The following is a 13,614-nucleotide window of genomic DNA, read 5'->3' on the forward strand; positions in this document are numbered from 1 at the left end:
AGTAACAAAATGTAATCACTTCGCGGTAGGGGTGGGCACGAAGCGGATATCTGGGATTTTGATAGTATTTGTGATTCGATTTGTTCTGTCAAAATAATTGGTTTTCTGATTCGTATTTGCTTCATAAATAACCGAATATCCGGCTGTCCGGATATCCGTTAAAATCTGAGCTATTTACCGGATATTCGATTTGTTCAGTATATTTCAAAAAATCAATTATAAAAATTATAATAATCTAAAAATAATCCAAAATAAGTTATATTTCATTGAAAAAAATATTTCTTCTTAATTGTTAAAAATAATAGTTAAATAATTAATTTGATGAACATAAAATTATAAAACTTACATATAAAAATAGTAAGATTATAAATATATATCTGTAATTATCTATATACATATATACATATGTTCATGTATATCGGATCGGAGCGGATATCCGCTTGTTTAAATTTTAGTATTTGTTATTTGCTCCGCTTTTAACGAATAATAATTTTTAGTATTTGATTTGCCTCGTAAAACTACGGATATCCAGATTTTTCGAATCAAATCGAACCGAATAACGGATCGAAGCGAATCTAACGAATATTTTGCCCAGCCCTACTTCACGGCACGATACTGTGTATGGCTTCCTTCTAAATTGTTCGAGCTCCAACATTAGTAGCTACGTTCTTTTTAGACAAGTAACTGAAGTTTGTAGCTTTTCATCTTCTTAGGTAAAAAATTTGTATACACAATTATCTATGGGAAAATTAGATTGGATACCACTTTTTCCACAAAAGTTATCACTTCTACCACATTTGAATCCTAATTATCATTCATACCACATTGTGTTTGTAAAATGACCATTTTACCCTCCAATTGGTGAGATAAGGAACTGCGATTGATGTGACCTTCCGAAATTTATGCCGTCCTTTTTCTCTCTTCTGGCGCATTGGTAACCGTTTTCTTCCCTCTGGCTGGTAAAACAAAGTTGTCCCCGAGTAAATCCAGATCTTCGTCTTCGGCTCTCTGGCAGAATAAAATAAAGATCAAGTTGTCCCCGAGTTAATCTAGAGAGCTAGCTGGTAAAACTACATCATCTGCGATGGATAATTAAGAGATGTTGTCACTGAGTAAATCCAGATCTCTGCAGGCTGGTAAAACCATATCATCTGGGATTCATGATAATAGAGCAAGCTGATGAAATCGGGGACAAGATCTAGACGCAACAGAGAATTTTCAATCGGGGACAAGATCTGGAGACATCTATTTAATGCAGTCGCTCCCTGTTTCCCAACAAGCGTCTGACTGTAGCTCCTTCCCTTGACACATTCCTGACACAGGCAGAAGGGTAAAATCGTCCAACCTCTACCACACAAATACTAAAAGTGATATGGATGCTAAATTGATTTGCAATGTGGTACATTTGCTAGGATTTTCTAAAATTGTGGTACATTTGGCAAAATTTCCATTATCTATTTGGTTTAAATAAATAATCAATAAAGTAGTAAAAATTAAAATAAAAGGGTGGCCCATAAAATCACATAATACGCCAAAATGTATCTAGTCGCATTAACTCCTCTTCTAAACGTTGCTCTCGTCTTGATTGCTCCTTTTGTTCTTTTTGTTGTATATACGAATAAGAATATATCGGAATGTTTTTATTTTCCTTTTTGGTTGACACTATTTTTATTCTGGCAAGTTTCATGTCTTTTTTTTTTTTGTGACGTCAACTTGCATATATTCTAACCAGTATTATTTTATTGCATGAAGTGCATGGATCACCTTAACTTGATCCCTTGTTCTAAGTAAATCTCATCCGATTACCATTGTTTTACGAGATTTTAACATTCACATCAATATGAGGTCGGCGGTTACGAATAGAAATACACTACAAGCTATATAATTATTAATTAGTTATGTTCATATGATGTTATGAACTTATGATAATGGCTTAATCATAGGACATGTTATACCTAAATATTTATCTAAATATTAATTATTAATTGGCAATTAGTAAACAAAAAATGTTTTAAAATACGATATGCAATATTTGGACAACAACATACCGTTATATAACGCATAGACGTATGCGCATAATTTTATACGAGACGATACAATTAAAATTAAAATAAATAGATGAAGTTACCAATTAATATGTGCATACATAACCATATATTTATATTAAAAAGACAGAAGAACAATATTCATAGTAATACTAGAAAAATAAATCTAATAAATGCATTTTTCACTTGTGAACGGTTGTGTCTTTTATTAGTAATTTTCGTTAACTTTTTTTAAAACTAAAATATAAATTTTACGATTATGTGTTTTTAGAAAATTGTAATCCAAATGTTTTTTATGGTTGTGTCTTTTTATTTTAACTCCTTATAAACAGTTGCAACCGCTTATTCGAGTCATTGTAATATTTAGTTTATTTAACGAAAAATTACAACCTTTTGTTTATATATTTAGTTTATTTCATGAACAGTTTTAACCTTTGATTTATTTTATAAATCGCTATAACATTTAATTATCTACGCCGCGTCTCTCGGTATACCTTTTCATAAATTATTATTTTTAATTTGTAATTTTTAATCAACAAAATATATTTAAATGAGATTGTAATCGTTTAATTGAACCGTTGAAACATTTGATTTATTTGACGAATGATTACAACTTTTGGTTTTGCTTTATGAACCGCTGTAATTTTTTAGTTTATTTGACGAACTTGACGAACCGTTGCAACTTTAGGTATATCTCAACATTTCGTTTATTGTTTTTAAACTAAAAAATATATTTTACGTTATATTTTTTGAGAAAGTTGCAATCCGAGTAAATATATATATATATATATATATATATATTGATTTATTATTAAAAAAAATTTCAAAAATTGTTACAATTGTTACAATTTATTATAATTTTTTGTTTGATATTTCTTTAAACGATTTTTGAAATATTTTTCCTCGCGACATCGCGGAGATCCTGAATCCTAGTATATCTAAATACAAAACAATAAATAGTAGTTTCAAATTAGCAATAACATTGAATTATTAGTTATGTCATGGATTTCCTCGTTCGAAAATTTGTTTTACTGAATGGGGTATAAAACAACAAAAGATGTTATGTCATGTTGAAACATCGGAAAAATGTAAATCTCTGCCGTATCACATAGGGTAATGAGATATTCTGTCATGTTGATGGCCCTTGGAAACTAGATGTTCCGGCGTTTCTTTATATATATTAAACCAAAAAAACAAGATGTTCTGGTGTCAAGACTAGGATAATTCTCTTTGTACATCGTATATACAATTGTATCTTAGAATACTGAATAATACCAATCATAGCTCATATATATTAATGTAAGACTTTGATAATCTTCGGTGAAACTTATTAATGTTCAAAATAGGTTAAATCATCATCAAATAAAAAAAAGGTTAAACGACTCCCTAGATCAACCATTTAACAAGGGATTAAGTCATCAATAAAAGACTAATAGTTTCGTCGGCATAAAATAATGCTGACTCAAATAAAAAAAGAGAGAAAAAATTGACTCAACGTCGGAGTCAATGAAAATGTTAAGGGACTATTGTCATTGGATAGGTTTTGTTATAAGAGAAAATGCATAAAATAACGCAGAGTAAAAGAATGAAAGAGAGAGGTTTAAAATGGTCCAGAGAGAAGGGTGGTGCATGTTTAGGGGTTGTGTTATGGCTTGCATGGCATCCCTAGTCCGTACCGCCTCACATGCATATGGACCATTCGCATTATGTTTACTATTCTTTTGTTTTTTAGATTTAATCTTTAATACATTTTAACAGCTTTTATTGTTCGTGGTCCATTTCCAAATTTGTCTCGGTTATTAGGCCGTCCGGTTAGTTATAAATAGATGTTTCATATATACATATAGATGCACATACAAACAAATCTATCGAGAAGCTCAAGCAAACAATTCAATTATGATTTTGTGAGCCTAGTTTTCTACGTGTGTAAACAATTGTATATGTGTGCCAAAGCCTCCCCATTTAACTCATTTCCAAACAGATTACAGTTTTTATTTAGTTCTAGACTTCTAGTGGGCCGATCCTCTTAAAACAACTATTTTAGAAACACCAATTCTTATTTGTTATTCTTCTGGTTACCAAGTTAGGGAGTCGGCATGCAATCTCATAAAAGTACATATTTTAAAAATTATCTTTTCTAAGATTTCATTTTTCTGTTGTTTTTTTTCATATAAAAATGCAAGCGAAAGAAGCTTTATACATGATGATAGACGAAATAAAATAAAAACAGACTTACTATATTTACTTTTTTTTTTTTTTTTTTGACAACTTTGGATCGACAAGGCCCGATCCATAGCCAATCTCTACCACCCGGGTAACGCGACTTAGTGGAGTCGAACTCCGGTGGGGAAGACGGAGTCAAATGGACTTAACCACTTGACTAAAGACACATCTCCACTTACTATATTTACTTATCTAACCGATTTTATACACATTTTTATTCTAATATAGAGATCTTTAATTTATGGCACATCTATCCCAATTGTTTTTATCATGCTTTATTTGTGTTGCTACTGCTACCTAAAGCTGATAGTAATTGGCCTTAACATGCATGGACTCAGAGTAATAAAGGTTTTCCAAATTATATACATGAAAGTGGAGATAATTAGCTGAACCTAGTTCGTTCGGATTTATATATAGTTGGATGTCCAACATATTAGGATTTTGTTTTGGACAGACTTTTTTTTTTCTTTTCTAATCATGTAGTAATGGGATTTTCGTTCATTGTTTCTTTAGGGCAAAGACCATCGTTTAATAATACTTATATGAGTTATATCATATCAACATGAATGTAAACTATCATTTTGATTTTTAATAACATTTGCCATTTAAAGTATTCAAAATCGTGAACCAGATTAAAATTAAAGTGGAAAGACTCAAACCCTAATTAATCTCTCAAATTTTAGAATGAACCATTCAATTACTAAAACACAATGAGTTAATTATGTATTCATTATTTTTCTTTTTGATTTGTAATAATTGCCTAACAGTTCAATGTAGACGTACATAGTTGGTAAAATTACTTCCAAAAATATGACTTAGATTTAACTATAAAAGGAAGAAACCCCTCACTTAAGAACCAGGCCACATTCATCCCAAAAGTGCATTTTAATAACTTTTACGAAACTAATCGTATTCCCATATATAAGAAACCAAAGATCGGCATATTAGATGTATGATAGATCTTGGACCCGATCAGTATCATGAAGAAGTTAACATGTGTAAGAAAAAGAGAGACACTTTATTTGCTTTAGGAAAATGCATGCGCTTTAATACATACGAGTGAAAAAAGAGCACACACATAAGAAGCACTATTCATGGCACGCTTGCTTAGAATATATGTTCACTTTTTGCCAACACAATGTCACGTCCCCTTCGTGTAAGAAAGACACAATCTTTAACAACCATTGGTCCGACTGATCTCTAGAATCTTGAAACATGTTGCTTATGTGAGATAGAGAAAACATGATCGTGCTAACTATTTTCACCATACATTTGAGCATATTCACGTAAGTTGGTGACACCAAAATTTTCTGAATTTAGTCATCAACCGTCATGATATATTGTATCAGAAATGAGATCCCAATAAGAAAAGGAGAGATCATGAATATACTTTACCTTTTGATTCAACCTATAGAAGACTTTTTGCAAAAGAATCTATGGTATTTGATGAAATCACGAGATATAGAAACACATAATAAACATCTATTGTGGGAACAAATCTTAATAGATTTTTCTTGCTGCTAGGTTTAATTTACTCATTGACGAAGCAGGAGATGGGCCACGCCATTTGCCACTTGACTGCTTCAATGATTAGATAGAATCATTAATCACCACATGCATGTCAAAAGGATTCCAAGATCTTAGGGCCAGCTTTTTTTTTTTTTCTCTCTTTCTCTCCCTCATATTTTGCTAGATCTAAGTGGACTTTAGGTTTAAAAATGTAGCATATACATTTCATCTTTAACTTTTAGGAAATGCTAATCTACATTGATGTAAAAATCAAAATGTTTGATCTAAGCTGGCAAAATATACATCTCGAGATGTCCACTATTGATCCCATTTTTTTCGCACTATATACGTTTTAAATAATAAACATGTCTTTCTAGTTTCTACATTTTATATACCGCGAAATTAAATTGAATGTCGGTTTAAAATTAACTTATTTAAAGAAAAAAGAAAACTCTTATTGGTTTCAGTATTATTTTGATTGGATTAGTACATGCCACATTTGAAGAGAGTGAGAGAGAGAGAGAGGAACAATCATGGCCTTAAATGTGTTTTCGCACCCCCAACAAAACCATTCATATTTTCGACAAAACAATTTGGGACATAATCGAAGTATATTCAACAACATGATTATAATGGAACAATCAAATCGGGATCAGTATATATATAAAGAAAGAACCTATTTGATATATTCTCTTGACCAATATGAAAAGAATCTTTTGCAACTTTAGCTAAGAATATCAACTTGGATTATAGTTTTATGAAATATTTACTCAGATGTTAACCAAAAGTTCGAATATTACTAGAATATCATACATTTTTAAAAAATTACTCATATGTTTAGCGTCTTTGTGTAATTACAATTAACACCCTTGATTAGTTTTTTTTTATAAAGACATTTTTAATCCATTTTTATTTAAGAAATGATTAACGAAAATTATGTTAATCCACATCATTAAAAGAAAAACAAATTAAAGCCACGTCATTAACGTCATTAAGAGAACCTTTTCGATTTCCCTCTCTGTCACTGTTCATCCCCGAAAAAAAAAAACTGTAAAAAACTTTTCCTTTCTCCGACGGAAACACGATTCCGACTAAGACTAAGAAACCCTAATTCCGGCCGAAACTCTTAACTCTCTCGTTCTCTCCGTCGCATTTCGTCTCTACTCAAGTCGGGACCTTTTACTTCGTCGCCTCACCTCAAGTCGGGACCATTTCGTCTCAACTCAACTTGTTTAACGTATGTGTCGAATCTTTATTTTGGATTTTCCGACATTTTTCTCGCATCTAAGTTCAAGAGCGAGTGATTTCCGTGATTGAAACCGTTTTCCGAAAACTATCGTGAAGAAATTAAGGGTTTTTATCGACGCTTATTACAGCTGATTTTCGCCAACGTTGATTTTCATATGGTGGCTAATTTGTTATATCTATTCGATTCCATGGCTGAGTTATTGTTTGCTTTAGACTGATTTATGATTTATCAATGCATCTATGGCTGAGTTTGTTTTATGGTGTGGCTGAGTTTGTTTTACGTTGTGGCTGAGTTACTCTATGCTTACGACTGAGTTATGGTTTATCTGCTCAACTGTGGTTGAGTTTGTTTTATGTTGTGACTGAGTTACTGTATGCTTACGGCTGATTTATGGTTTATCAGATGGCTAAAGTTATTTCTGAAGAACAACCAAGGGATTACCCTCCAAGACTTTACGCAGAAGGGGAGTCTATTCTGGAGAATAAATTGTTAAATCACAATATCAAGATGGGAGATGTCCCTGTGATTATAGAATCAATAGGACTAGATGCGTGGAATGAACTGAAGGGGTCACCTATTGGAATAATTGCTAAGCTAGCTGAAAGCCAATTCGTGTGGTCTGGTAAGACTGTACATTTTCTACTGTGTAGACAGTTAGGAATACACACGAAGGAGATTTGGTTTCTAGTTGGTGGTCAACCTATCAGGTTTGGCTTGAACGAATTTGGTCATATCACGGGGTTAAACACAGGTTCAATCCCTACAGAAAAGTTTGAACCTAAAGCTGACTACAAAGCGTTCTTCATTGAATTGAATGTGCCTGGTGGTGAAGGTCCAAAGTTAGATGAACAGAGGGCAGGATTACTAGTGTGCAGGACATGGACTCCTGAAAAGCGTAAGTGGTTGGGGTTGTTGACTCTTCAAGCCATTGGACTGTATTGCTTGCATCATAACTCTAGTATACCATTTGAAAGTGCGAAAAGAGTTTTTGATGAGGAAGCCATGAACACTTATCCATGGGGTCGGTCAGCATTCTAAGCCCTGGTTAATTCTATAAAGATGTTGAGGCCTGTTGGAAAGACGTACACTGTCAGTGGTATGGTTTACGTGTTACAGGCTTTGGCGTATGATTCAGTCAAATGCTTTGGAGAGCGATATGGGAGAGTAGTCAACAAGGATGAGATACCGTTGCTTCGTTGGGGTGGAAGCCGTACAAGTAAAACAATGGAATTGACCATTGCTGAAGATATCAAAGCGCATGGTGAGGTAAGGTTTTGGCTGTGTTATGAAAGTTACTGACTGAGTTATGATAGTTACTGACTGAGTTATGTTTTAGTAATGGCTGAGTTATATTTTGTGATGGCTGAGTTATCGTTTTTGATGACTGAGTTATGATAGTTACTGACTGAGTTATGTTTTAGTAATGGCTGAGTTAAATTTTGTGATGGCTGAGTTATCGTTTTTGATTACTGAGTTATGATTTATGGATGGATGAGTTATATTAGTGATGGTTAGTGATGGCTGAGTTATAATTATTGATGATTCAGTTTAAACTTACTAATGGGTTTTATAATCTCTTATGTTATAGCTGCGTGTGAGTAAATTGGTTATGAAGGATGATGTCAGAGAGCTATTTCATACGTGGCCAGATGAAGAAGAGGACCTAGCACTTGGTAATTTGATCCGAGACATACATGAGGATAAGTTTGTTAAAGGTTATTGGGATGTGAAGAAGACTGAGAAGAAGAAGAAAAATGTAAATTCTAGTACAACGGGTGACTCTGAATCTCCCGCAAAGAGGCAGAAAGTCCACAATGTCAAGGATGTGATCAACAGTGAGGGTGTTGAATCTGGTGAAGGAGATGCAGAAAAGAAGAAGAAGAAAGAAAGATATGTAAGTCATTTTTGGTGGAAAAACGTGAGGGTGGTGAATCTTATGAAGGAGATGTACAAAAGAAGAAGAAGAAGAAGAAAGAAGAAAAGGTAAATGATATGGTATGTAGTGAGTTTATATTTGATGTAATGTTTGGGTAGCTTGTTTATGCGTTTTTGTGTATGTGTTGCAGGTTGGTAGTGCGGAGGACGATGTTCTGGAAGATGTGTCTGTTAAAACAGTCGTGCATTTGGTGAAGCAATTAAACTCAAGGTTTGACACCGTTGATACAAGCATCAAAGAAGTGTCTTCAAATATGGAGAAGGTGATTGGAGATAGAGTAGAAGCGAGGATGGATGAAAAGTTTGAATATATGGAGAAGGAGTTAAAACATATGAAAGAGCGTCTGAATGCAATTGAGCAGGGGGTAGGGAAATCTGGTGAAAACGCTGAGGAAAACTCAGCCTTCAAACAAACAGAACCTCCCGAAAAGCCGACGCAAGTCGACCTTTTGCTGAATCAAAAAGAAAAAGCAACACCAAAAGGTCCAGCGAAACCTCCACAAAACCAGTCTGTTACTAGTCCTCTGGTAAGCTAACAGTGCCAGACATATGTATAAATATATTGCGGCTGAGTTATTATTATCTTAATAACCTTGTAGCTGAGTTTTCATTATCTTGATCACATAATGGCTGAGTTATCATTATATTTATCACCTTACGGCTGAGTTATCATTATATTACGGCTGGTTATCATTATCTTAATCACATTATGGCTGAGTTATTATTATATTAATCACCTAACGGCAGAGTTATCTTTATCTTATGGCTGAGTTATCGGTACGTTTATGCAGGCTAAGGATACTGCCGATGTTGAGAAGGACATTGGTATTGCTGGTGTCAGTAAGAATCTGGAAAAGGAATTTCCTAATGTCATTGATGGCAAATCTGCTATTGATTTCATAGATACGTCACCTAATAATATTAGGAAATTACGCTCCAAGAAAATTGACACATTGAAAATCGCAGCGGGAAAGAAGAATACCGGCAAGGATAAGCCCGTCAAAGATAAGGCCCCCAAAGATCAGGCAGCAGTCGGACGTAGAAGAGGTAGGAAGCCTTCTTCTACAACGGTTAAAAAGGTGGTACGAAAACTAGCTACTGCTCCGGTGGAGGGAGGAGCCGCTCTTGATGAGAAGAAAGAGGCTGCTGATGTCCCCGACAAAGATGAGGAAGTATTGGAAAAGGCTGGCATTAAAGGTGACAATGAGGAATATGATGTCACAGACCAGTTGATAGCTGGTAACGCACGCACGTTACCTGAGTCTGAGGATGATGAAGAGGAACATATAAGGATTGAAAGAATCAACGCTCTAAGGAAGGAGAGTGTCAAGCTGTCTCCGGATGGGAGTGCATTGAATCCACTCTCTAATGTCTCTGAACGGATATTTCCTCATATCGGAGACAACGGACTGACGTGCATGAAGAAGAATTGTGTGCATTCAGCTGGAATATATGATCCTCTGTCACCAGTAGATCGGGCCAAATTGCAGAAACTGAAGGAAATGATGGCCCCATTCAAGTATGACCCTCTATACCTTTTAACCTTGTTAATTACGGCTTGTTTACACTATTTATGTATATTAACTTGTGTTTATCTGTTAGGCATCTCCCATTGGGCAGGGCAACAGACACTGTTGATTTCTACAGTATGCTCATCACCGAAAGAAAGGACTGGCCAGATCCAAAATATGGATGGCTTTTCGATGACGTAAGTATAACATTATGGCTGAGTTATTGTAAGTGTTTTGGCCGAGTTATTGGTTTGTTTTGGCTGAGTTATTGGTGTGTTTTGGCTGAGATTTTCTAGATAATGGCTGAGTTATTAGTGTGTTTTTTCAACATTATGGCTGAGTTATTGGTATGTTTTTCTACATTATGTCTGAGTTATTGTTATGTTTTGTCTGAGTTGTTATTTTTTTCTTTTTTTTGTGTGCAGCATATTGCTGCGTATTTGAGGGTTCTTAGAAAGAGGTTCATCACGCAAGTTCCCTTCCCATTCCACACCAAACACATTGCGTTTATAGACTCGTGGTTCATGAGCTATTGGTGTAAAGAGTATGACCAGTTCAAGATAAAACCGAGAGGTTTAAATTCAAAGGCACCCCTTACGAGAGGCTGGTACACGGTTTGGAGCCAAAAGATCAGCAGACAAATATGAAATGGATAGAAGATGTGGATCACTTGTATATAGGTCACCAAATCGGAGGCAATCACTGGGTGGCGCTGGACGTGGACCTGATTAGGGGGCACATTGATTGCTATGATAGAATCGTGGGGCATCATACCAAGGAAAGTGAATTATATGTGCTGGAGGCTTGTAGGCCGTTTACGAGGATGATTCCTCAGATGATGAATGAAATAATTCCTCCTGAAATCTATTCACCTAGGTTCAAGCAGTTTTCATTCAGAAAGAGGAATAAATCGAGGGTCCCTCAGAACGTCCAAGTTGGAGACTGTGGCGTGTACGCATTGAAATTTATCGAATGTCTAGCGCTTGGTGTATGTTTCGCTGGCATCTGTGATGAAAATATTCAGGCTATACGGGTTAAGATGGCAACAGAGATCTATGATGAGGCACCTGACCTGCTCGCTGCGTTTGATGTCCAATGATACATTATGATGATATGTAAAATATTAGTATTTCGAACATGTGATTGTCTTTTGTACTAACTATTTATGCTTTTGAGTTCTCGTGATGATTATGTATGGGGTTGATAATGCTTTAGGTTTGTGTGATGCGTCTGGATTGATGTTTATTAATTCGTTGTTTGGGTGAGATAATCTAACAACACGGCTGAGTTATGGTTTATTAGGAGTTTATTATTGTCGAGTTATACAAATGTTGTATAACTCCCCACCTCGGATAACTCCCCACCTCGAATAACTACCCACTCAAGTTATCATTATACCTAGATACCCTTATACATATTTTCCCTATATATATCTCTTCTAAATATAACTCTTGTAAAACAATTCTCTCTCGTCTTTTCTCTTCTTGATTATTAGCAACTAATCTATATAATCTCTCTTGTCTTTCCTCTTATCGATCATGGATGCATCAGAGTCTAGCAGTAAGAGGACGCGTGTTGAAGACGGTTCCCGCAGCAGGAGGCATGCAGTGGAGATGCAAGAGCAGAAAGAACGTTTTGAAGGCATCATCTCTCTCATCAAACACAACATGAAAGAGACGGAGGAAGCCCACGCTTTGGATCTCACGCTGCGTGAGGAGAATGCGAAACTGGAGCTCCTAAGGAAGATGATGGGTTTGAAGGACATATTTAACGTGGAGGAGGAGTTCCAGATTGTGAAGGAGCAGGCAAGGAACGCTTACAAGGAGAAGGTGGCATTCAACGTGACGGGGATCAACTGGGACAAACTGGGGTTTAAGCTGACCGAGTTCTCGGGGTTGGAATCAGACTAAGAATGGAGATATCCATTCTATTTGTTTTTTTTTTTTTTTGAATCTATGTTATTGATATATTAATGAATCTATGTTACTGAATTTATGTCAAGTTATTCTACCGATATGGCTGGCTTAACACAGATGAATTCGTGGTTTAGCCGAGTTATTCCAGCGACACGGCGGACTTATGAGTAATTTTTGATGTCACGGCTGAGTTTTTATACATTTAACGGCTGAGTTATTTACTTTTAGCCGAGTTATTCCAGCGACACGGCAGACTTATGAGTAATTTTTGATTTCACGGCTTAGTTTTTATACATTTAACGGCTGAGTTATTTACTTTTGTACGGCTGAGTTATTTACGTTTACTCGGCTGAGTTATTATTGGTCATTTGGTAAAATTCAAACAACACTAACAAAAAGCATTACTAACAAGCCAAATAAAATTCAAACATCACTAACAATACAAAAGACAATGGCTGATACGACACATACAAGCAATCCTGTCAATCCCCTGATGACGATGCGTTGATGATAAACTATTGTTTCCATTTCGTCAATCCTTTTCTGTAATCCAAGCTCAATCGAAATCTTCTCATCTTCTGTATTAATTGATGATATCTCCAAGTTTTGCCTCTCCAAATCACCACGAAGCTCCAAAATTGTCGCATTAAGTTCTTCAATCTTCTCAGTCTTCTCTTTAATTACAGATTGAGCTTCTACCAAAGCTCTTTTCAGCCACCCTATGACCTCCTCGTCGAGCCACCTAAAGAATTTGCAGTGAGCATTACCACCTTCCTTGTACAACTGACACCCAAAGAACCTTCGATTTGGATTTTTATCCGTTTTGGATTTGAAGACCTTTGCCGGCAATCCACATTCACACAGTTTCCGAACTCCAGAATTACTCCCAAAGCTACTCGTCGATCCAGAGCTTACTTCCATCTTCTCTCGTTATTCGGAGACAGACGAAGAATCCTAATTGTTTATTTTTGGATAAATGTCTAATTGATGACTCTAGGTGTTCGGAAACTCACTAAATCATTATAGTCATGTATACTAATAAAACTACGTCGTTCGAGACATACCAGTACTGGCTGAGTTACAGCTGTCTTACATACATCCCATTAATTTATACATATTAATTTTCGAGATTACATAAAGTGGGTTTTCGGGAGACGCCATTAATAATTACTGACATATTCACCCGCAGACGGTAAGTCGTCGAATCAGTCATAAATGACAACATT

At 35.3% G+C, this 13,614-nt stretch overlaps 1 protein-coding gene across 1 annotated transcript; it reads right to left on the reverse strand.

Moving 5' to 3' along the window:
* Window positions 1–12,811: 12,811 nt before the first annotated feature.
* On the reverse strand, window positions 12,812–13,309 carry LOC9299226 (uncharacterized protein At1g43920, Chloroplastic). Its single transcript, XM_002863207.1, has one exon. It carries the CDS (start codon window positions 13,307–13,309, stop codon window positions 12,812–12,814), a length of 498 nt encoding a protein of 165 aa, XP_002863253.1.
* Window positions 13,310–13,614: the final 305 nt, after the last annotated feature.

This window comes from Arabidopsis lyrata (assembly GCF_000004255.2).
Source record: "Arabidopsis lyrata subsp. lyrata unplaced genomic scaffold ARALYscaffold_9, whole genome shotgun sequence".
NCBI classification, from domain to species: domain Eukaryota; kingdom Viridiplantae; phylum Streptophyta; class Magnoliopsida; order Brassicales; family Brassicaceae; genus Arabidopsis; species Arabidopsis lyrata.

Coding starts and splice junctions, on each gene's coding strand:
- LOC9299226 (XM_002863207.1), bottom strand. CDS start 13,309: ATGGAAGTAAGCTCTGGATCGACGAGTAGCTTTGGGAGTAATTCTGGA.